This window comes from Acanthochromis polyacanthus, chromosome 21 (genome assembly GCF_021347895.1).
Source record: "Acanthochromis polyacanthus isolate Apoly-LR-REF ecotype Palm Island chromosome 21, KAUST_Apoly_ChrSc, whole genome shotgun sequence".
Classification (NCBI taxonomy): Eukaryota; Metazoa; Chordata; class Actinopteri; family Pomacentridae; genus Acanthochromis; species Acanthochromis polyacanthus.
In genome coordinates this window covers 20,929,385-20,938,371 of record NC_067133.1, presented here as the reverse complement: position 1 = coordinate 20,938,371, position 8,987 = coordinate 20,929,385, and the positions used below count along the sequence as shown (strand labels likewise).

At 42.2% G+C, this 8,987-nt stretch overlaps 1 protein-coding gene across 1 annotated transcript; it reads right to left on the bottom strand.

Moving 5' to 3' along the window:
• Positions 1 to 2,280: 2,280 nt before the first annotated feature.
• On the bottom strand, positions 2,281 to 8,828 carry cenpx (centromere protein X). The gene is made up of 5 exons (XM_022210282.2): positions 8,749 to 8,828; positions 7,911 to 7,962; positions 7,772 to 7,825; positions 7,593 to 7,681; positions 2,281 to 3,655 (listed from the first exon to the last, which is right to left on the bottom strand). Exons 1-5 carry the CDS (start codon positions 8,782 to 8,784, stop codon positions 3,641 to 3,643), a joined length of 246 nt encoding a protein of 81 aa, XP_022065974.1. The 5' UTR covers positions 8,785 to 8,828; the 3' UTR covers positions 2,281 to 3,640.
• Between the last annotated feature and the right edge of the window lie 159 nt (positions 8,829 to 8,987).

Here is an 8,987-nt window from a genome sequence, read left to right as displayed (position 1 = left end):
CTCCTGCACACACACATCTTTTGACGTCATCTTTATTTTTAGATGCTCCCAAATTAATAGAATGGTCTTGTTTCATTGAGTTTGCACAGTGTTATGTAAGGGGATTACTCTGTTGTTATTGCCTATCCCCTGACCATGTCACCACTACGCAGAGGAGAGAGGTGGAGACACAGAGTACATGGACTTGGGGTGGAATAGGAGGGTAATGTTGTTAAGGCAGTAGTACAGTGTTCCAGAAATAACCCAGCTGTGGGCCTAATTGTACATCTCTCTTGCTCCCTTTTCCCCTCTTCAGCTGCGTGCCAAGGTCTTTGACCTCATCATCCACCTCACTGGTTCCGGAAGAATCCTTTCCGCCCCCTGTGGCTACCAAAGCTCCAACCGATACACAGAACACAGCAGCAGACCATCTCCAGCCTCAGACTAACAGCCAAGCGCCACAACCATTTAGGAGTGATCCCAGCAGAGCCCCCAAGTGGCTCAAACTGCCAGGTATGTTCTAATCATCCCCAGCGTGGGCCCCGTGGCTCCTTAACAAAGCTTAGCCTAAGGACCCCAGGCCCCTTGGAGAGGCCTGGGGCCTCCCAGAAACCTGCATGTCACAGCAGTATATGCAATCAACAGAGATGCTGCCTCTGTATTTGTATTCTCTCCACACACACACAAGCATCCTGTGAAACGCATGCGCACTAAATGCTAACAACTGTGTTTTGTTGTTTGGACAGCACTATAAATGTTAGCAACTTCTTGTATGTGAGAGAGTTGCGCATGGGGCATCTAAGAGGAATGCACTCACCCCATGTCCCTTTCAGCATTCCTCCATGGTTAGACAGTTCCATGCCCATGAGGGGCCCACAAGGGCCTCTTGTCTCCTGATCATTAATGCATCACAGCCCCAGATGAAGCACAACATTCATGCAAGTGTATACATGCACACAAACATCTAAGAACAGATGCACGGCATCAAATATTTAAGCGTAAATACTTTCAAATGTGCAATTGAAATGAAGTTGGTCAAAGTAACATTTTGACACCTGCAGTTGCATTGTGGATTATGATGTCCCGCTGCCTTCTGTCTTTAGAACAATAATTTGATAAGAACTGTTTGAATTACAATAGATGTTCTTTGACTTTTTCAAAAATCTAAAACTAAATGTTTGACCAGATTTAACAAAAGGACAAGGTCTGTCTGTTACAAAGGGAAAAGCCTTGCAGCGCACCGTAAGTGTTTTTTATGCACAATGCATGGAATGTTTTATGTGCCATGTAAGCCTTAAATTTTTAATGTAGTTCATACAGTTTGGATATTGTTGATGTTGTTACAGCCATCTCAGAAAGGCAGTCAGGAAAATGGGCGTGTTATGATGACTTGTCATAGACGGATTTTAGTTTGGCCCAGAGAAGAAAGGAAGCTCTGAGATGACAGAAAGTTGGGAAAGATGGAGAAGCTGTGTCATTCTACAAGAAAAACAAACCAGACTAGTGAGCGGTACATTAACGACAGAAATTTGGACATATCCTACATACCTCACAGGGACTCTTTAAACAATATAGACAACTCCACCCCAGACAAACATTATCCTGAAACCATGATTACTTTACACAGATTTATCAGACGTGTGCAGACTTACAGCTCTGTTTGTATCACTATATTAAAAAGTGTATAGTGCATTTGCACAGGTCATGTATTCCTAAAAACAAACACCCTTAGTTTTATTTAATCTTGATTATGCTTTTTGATTTTTTTTTAATGACTGTCCAAAAGCATTTGTTACTAACACAGTTAAACTGATTATTATTCTGTTGGTAGGAACAATAAACTCAGTGTACAACTAAGATAGAAAATCATCTTGGCAGTCATGGGTGCTCAAATGCAATCAGTATTGACATTGACGTCTACAATCAGGCTTAAATCTTCAAGCAACGCTGAGGGCCTGATCCCATGTGCAGCGCTGTCCAAAGACCAGCCAGAAAGCTGGATACAGATCAGTCTCCGTCTCCTGGGAACAGCTTCTCACTCCGGAGCTTCTCCAAAGCGTCTGGACTGGCTGTCGACACTCCCTGCCTTTAATGTATGATCAAGAAAAGCTTTAACTCATTACTCTCTTCAACGCCCCTCCCCATTCTTGTCCTAACTGCTTTCGTATGTTTAATAATACTGCCTTCAGATGTAATTTGTTCCACTAAGATGCATAAGGAGAAAAGTTGTACAGTAGTGTACTGCTCTGCCAGTACAGACATCCAACAGCTCATATTGTGGGAAAAAAAATGATTGGGAGATCCAAGAGAATACGTGTTTTTATATCATATGGAAGATTTTCCAGTTGGGAAAGATCAATTTTAATTTGAGTAAACCTCCAGATAGCCTGTATAATACAATAGTGGCACACAAAATTGCAAATTTTACTCATTACTTTCTTATTGTGATAATGAATACAGATCAATTGTACTTTTTTAATGAGACAATTTGATTCATATGTCCTAACCAGAGGGAAAGAACAAGACATAAATATAATATTAAAAATAGTAAATTATTCCCAGACATAAGTTGTTTTCTGCCCAAAACACCACCTAGTCAGCCAACCACACCTCCTACTGAAGGCGTGCTATAGAAGTTACTCCTGGGAAACACAAATCCTGCCTCGGCCTTACTAAGAAGGTGCTGGATCAAATTCCAGGTGCTGTGTCCTTGAGCACCTATTTGAGCCTGGATTCTTGACTTTCGACTAAGTTGCTTCCAGCTGTATGTGAGCGGCATTTGTAAGCACAGTGAGTCACACAAGAGCCACACAAATAAATAGTGTGAGGTGTTGTACAGCTATGCTGACTCACAGTGAGGACACATTGGTCAATTGCACCGCTGGTGGAAAACCATCAGAGCTACTTGGGTTAGAAAACCCCACATTACCCTCTCCCTTGTAGGCCCAACTTCCCCCTCTGCTGTGATGAAAGTAGAGAAAGCACCTCTACTACTCGCCTCTTATGTTTATTTACCTTCAGAATTACACCCTGCTCTTCTTGGACCATGTTCCAATGTGTTTTGTTATGTTTCCTTTCAAATAGAATATCTATGCGTGTGGTCTCTAGCCATGTTTAGTTAACACATGCACACATACGTGCACACACACTCCCATTCAACTTTCCCCCTGTGCCAGAGGTCCCCTTTGCCCTTCCCCCCTCCTCTAACTAAACATCGCAGGACAGCAAAAGGGAACTTCAAAGTGGCCGGAGGGGGTACTAGTTTTTTCCTGGCACTTGTCATCATCTAAGGGACTGGCTGCTCCCCTTATTACTCTAATTGCTTCCAACTGCTCCTGGAAGCTTTGATGAAGGGCACCATGGAGCATGCTGGAAGCACCTGTTGTTGCACAGGGGAGCACAGGTGGCCCTTATTGGTGTCGGTGTGGTGGTGTGTGGACAACACTACTGCTTTCTATTTTTGTTCAAATAAAAAAATCACAAAATGTAAATATACACATTAGGCCAATCTTCCTGTTATCTCAGATTTGGGTGATTCTGAAACTGCAGTAATACTAAAAAAATATACATCGGTAAAGCAAAACTTGTAGCTGTAGAGAGTGCAATGTGGAAATAGGCACATGTTGGCAGCACTATGGCTCCATCTTGTGGCATCGTTGTGCTAGAAGTCCAGAAGCTGGAGAGAGAGAGACAGAGAGATTGTCAGATATTGGAAAGTAAACCTTTTTTGTAACAAAACAATAAATCAGTGTAATTGGTAAAAGCCCTGACAATGTTTATACAACTACGTGTTTCAAACTTTCAAGTTTTTATGTAATGATGCAAAAATGGATGCAAAGGGAAGATTTGTCTTGTGTCAAAATTGCTATTTATGTGCAACCAGCACTTTGTGAAAAACTAAATACAAACAGTTGGACCAATATGGATTGTTAGATTTTTGGGAAATAGATTTAACTTACTTATTTAAAGGTACAATTGTGTGCACTAAAAAGGTCCTTTTCCCTGTCATATGGTATTGATTTCATCTGTTGTTAGACCTATAGCTTCTGTTTAGTGTATGCTATCATCGTTGTTCTATAAACTTCAGCTCAGGCTTACACTGTTTTCTTGTTGTTTTGCCACAGAACCCAAGCTGTGTAGAAATCCGCCATTCTGTCATATCTAATCTATTTAAGTTTGATGTTGCTGCTGTGTTTTTTTTTGGGTTTTTTTCTGTTTTTTTTTTGTTTGTTTTGTTTGGGTTTTTTTTGTTTTTTTGTTTCTTTTTTCTTCTTTTTGCATTATATTTTATTTTTGTATATTACAAAACATATAAAACTATGATTGCTTTGTAAGAGACATGTATTCTATCCAATGTACAATTGGCAATAAAAAGAATATTTAAAAAAAAAAACAATTGTGTGCACTGAATATCAGAGTCTTCTTTTCCTTTCGGCTTTTCCCTTCAGGGGTCGCCACAGCGAATCAATTGCCTCCATCTAACCCTGTCTTCTGCATCCTCTTCTCTCACACCAACTACCTTCATGTCCTCTTTAACCACATCCATAAACCTCCTCTTTGGTCTTCCTCTAGGCCTCCTGCCTGGCAGTGGGAAACTCAGCATCCTTCTACCAATATATTCACTCTCTCTCCTCTGGACATGTCCGAACCATCTCAGTCTGGCCTCTCTGACTTTATCTCCAAAGCCCCTAACATGTGCTGTCCCTCTGATGTACTCATTCCTGATTATATCCATCCTGGTCACTCCCAAAGAGAACCTCAGCATCTTCAGTTCTGCTACCTCCAGCTCTGCCTCCTGTCTTTTCCTCAGGGACACTGTCTCCAGACCAAACAACATGGCTGGTCTCACCACAGTTTTGTAAACCTTTCCTTTCATTTTAGCTGAAACTCTTCTATCACACATCACACCTGACACTTTTCTCCAGCTGTTCCAGCCTGCCTGTACGCGCTTCTTCACCTCTTTTCCACACTCACCATTGCTTTGTACTGTTGACCCTAAGTACTTAAAATCCTCCACCTTCTTGATCTATTCTCCCTGTAACCTCACTCTTCCACTTGGGTCCCTCTCATTCACACACGGATACTCCGTCTTGCTGCGGCTAACCTTCATTCCTCTCCTTTCCAGGGCAAACCTCCATGCCTCTAGCTTCTACTCCACCTGTTCGCTGCTCTCACTACAGATCACAATGTCATCTGCAAACATCAAAGTCCATGGAGACTCCTGTCTAACCTCGTCTGTCATCCTGTCCATCACCATAGCAAACAAGAAGGGGCTCAGAGCTGATCCCTGATGTAGTCCCACCTCCACCTTGAACTCCTCTGTCACACCTACAGCACACCTCACCACTGTCTCACAGTCCTCATACATGTCCTGCACCACTCTAACATACTTCTCTGCCACTCCAGACTTCCTCATACAAAACCACAGTTCCTCTCTGGGCACCCTGTCATAAGCTTTCTCCAGATCTAAAAAGACACAATGCAGCTCCTTCTGACCTTCTCTGTACTTCTCTATCAACATCCTCAAAGCAAATATTGCATCTGTTGTACTCTTTCTTGGCATGAAACCATACTGCTGCTCACAGATGTTCACCTCTGCCCTTAGTCTAGCTTCAACTAATCTTTCCCATAGCTTCATCGTGTGGCTCATCAGCTTTATTCCTCTGTAGTTGCCACAACTCTGCACATCTCCCTTGTTCTTAAAGATGGGCATCAGCACACTTCTCCTCCATTCCTCGGGCATCTTCTCACTATCTAAGATCCTGTTGAACAACCCAGTCAGAAACTCTACTGCTACCTCTCCAAGACACTTCCATACCTCCACAGGTATATCATCAGGAACAAGTGCCTTTCCACTCTTCATTCTCTTCAATGCCCTCCTCACTTCATCCTTACTAATCTTTGCTACTTCCTGGTCCACAACAGTCACCTCTTCTACTCTTCGTTCTCTCTCATTTTCCTCATTCATCAACTCTTCAAAGTACTCTTTCCATCTTCCCATCACACTATTGGCACCTGTCAACACACTTCCATCCTTATCCTTTATCACCCTAACCTGCTGCACGTCCTCCCCATCTCTGTCTCTCTGCCTTGTCAACCTGTACAAATCAGTCTCTCCCTGCTTACTGTCCAACCTAGCATACAAGTCATCGTAAGCCCCTTGTTTGGCCTTTGCCACCTCTACTTTCACCTTACGCTGCATCTCCCTGTACTCCTGTCTACTCTCTTCAGTCCTCTCAGTGTCCCACTTCTTCTTAGCTAACCTCTTTCTCTGGATCCACTCCTGCACCTCCTCATCCATCCACCAAGTCTCCTTATCTCCTTTCCTACCAGATGACACACCAAGTACTCTCCGACCTCTCTCACTGATCACATTTGCTGTAGTTGTCCAGTCATCTGGAAGCACCTCCTGACCATCCAAAGCCTGTCTCAACTCTTTCCTGAAAGTCATACAACACTCTTCCTTTTTCAGCTTCCACCATTTGGTCCTCTGCTCTGCCTTTCCCCTCTTCATCTTCTTCACCACCAGGGTCATCCTACACACCACCATCCTATGCTGTCTGGCTACACTCTCACCTACCACTACTTTGCAGTCACTGATCTCCTTCAGATTACACCGTCTACACAAGATGTAGTCACCTGTGTGCTCCTACTCCACTCTTACAGGTCACCCTATGTTCCTGCCTCTTCTGGAAGAAAGTATTCACTACAGCCATTTCCATCCTTTTTGCAAAGTCAACCACCATCTGTCCTTCTGCGTTCCTCTCCTGGATACCAAACCTGCCCATGACCTCCTCATCATCTCTGTTTCCTGCACCAACATGCACCAATGACAACTCTCTCACTTCTAGGGGATACTCTGCGTCACTTCATCAAGGCCCAACCTGAATTTCTCCTTCTCCTCCAGCTCACATCCTACCTGTGGAGCATATCCACTAACAACATTGAACATCACACCTTCGATTTCTAGCTTCAGGCTCATCACTCGATCTGACACTCTTTTTACCTCCAGGACATTCCTAACAAACTCCTCCTTCAAGATAACTCTTACTCCATTTCTCTTCCTATCTACACCATGATAGAACAACTTGAACCCTGCTCCTAGACTTCTAGCTTTACTACCTTTCCACCTGGTATCCTGGACACACAGTATGTCCACCTTCCTCCTCTGCATCATGTCAACCAGCTCTCTACCTTTTCCTGTCATAGTTCCAACATTCAAAGTCCCTACTTTCAGTCCTAGACTCTTGGTGTTCCTCTTCTCTCTCTTCCTATGAACACACCTTCCTCCCCTTCTTCTTCAACCAACAGTCGTCCATTTTCCACCAGCACCCTGTAGGTCTGGTATGGAAGTCATACATTTGATTCGCATGTTTGATTTGGCCAAAGTTTTACGTCAGATGCCCTTCCTGACACAACCCTCTGTATTTATCAGGGCTTGGGACCGGCACAATAAGACACTGGCTTGTGTCCCCTTGCGGCTACATTTGCACTGAATATCAGAGTAACTGGTTGGAATTAAATCAGAGCCATATTCACCAGAAGCAAAAGCTGTGGCTATGCATTGGTTTTAATTAAAAGCTATATTTTGTGGAGCCCGTTAGGCTACTCACCAGCTGTGGTAGGATCTTTTCAAAATGTTCAATATCTACTTGGTCACAGTCTTCAGATTCAGCTTGTTTCTGTGATCTCACAGCAGCTTCTGGAAATGAGATGAGAAATTAAGAGTTTTATAACCAAGCTGTCAGGTGTTGTGTCTCAGAATATAAACAACTGCATCAAAAATCATTACCTTGGACAAATATTTTAAGCATCTCCGCCATGAGCAGCGTAGCATCACCACTTACTGGAAAACAGGTAGATATGTTGAACCACAGAATCACTAATAAAAAAATTACATTTACTCAAAATAAAATATTTATCCAACTCACGTTTGGTTCTATCTTCATTGAAGAAACTAGACAAGAGTCTGCTTATTGTTTCCTGCAAACAGAGCACATAATATTGTACAGTTTATGTGGGAAAACTCTCAGAGGGGTTTTCCATGCCCAGATCTGTCTAAATGTAATCTTTTTGTGTGTTCCAATGAAGCAAAATAAATATACATACATAGTTTTGTTCCATCAGCTATCGTCATCCTCAATAAGCCACCGCGCTGAACTTGAACTCTATTTTTGTGTGTCATATTGTGAATTTTGTCCTTGTGTGTATGTTATGATGTGTAACATGACAGCTTGTGAAAACAAATTTCCTTCGGGACAATAAAGAGCTCTATCTATCTATCTATCTATCTGTCTATCTGTCTATCTACATGAATATATTAAACATAGTACTGCTGTGATAATATTTACCCCTAACCTACATTTGTAAAAGCTGTTAACTTCCCAGGCATTCCTTCCCCTGCGTCCCTTCTGCACACCAAACTACATTCGAAAAAATGTTAATTTATTAAGCTCTAGTGTGCCGTCGAAAATACTCACGAAACAGTGACTACTCTAGAGCAGATTTAAAGTCATTATTAACCGCTTCTCTTTTCGGCGTACATAATTATATTGGGAATGCCCTGAATAGCTGAATATTCTAACTACATGTTAAGTTGTACGTATCTTTTGACAACTACGGAACAATGCATATGCTCTGAGAGAAGGGGCGACTACGCTGGAACTAAATACAGCAATCCACGCGTAAAGAGAAGGACATGTTTTTTATTTATCCACGGGAAAACCACGTAGGCACCGCCCTTAAGTCAGCAATATTTTTGTTTCTTACCTTTTTAAAGCAAATTTCTACGTCCTTTTCCGCCATGTTTTGATACTGTGGGAAACTTGGCGCTCTGTGCAGGGATTGGTTCTTCGTCTCTGACGTATACGGACCGCCCGACGTACGTAAACTAATTTTTTTCAGACTGAATTTTATCTTTTTACGTCAATTAAGAAAGTAAAATATTATTTTTAGAATTTCTGTCAGATAAAATAAAAGTAATGCACGATATATTTTTCCCTTTATGT

Excerpts from the sequence above, each read along its gene's own strand:
- cenpx (XM_022210282.2), bottom strand. The coding sequence starts at position 8,784 with ATGGCGGAAAAGGACGTAGAAATTTGCTTTAAAAAG. Across the intron at positions 7,826-7,910 it reads CAATGAAGATAGAACCAAAC|TAAGTGGTGATGCTACGCTG; the intron begins GTGAGTTGGATA and ends CCTGTTTTCCAG. Across the intron at positions 7,682-7,771 it reads GCTTAAAATATTTGTCCAAG|AAGCTGCTGTGAGATCACAG; the intron begins GTAATGATTTTT and ends TCTCATTTCCAG.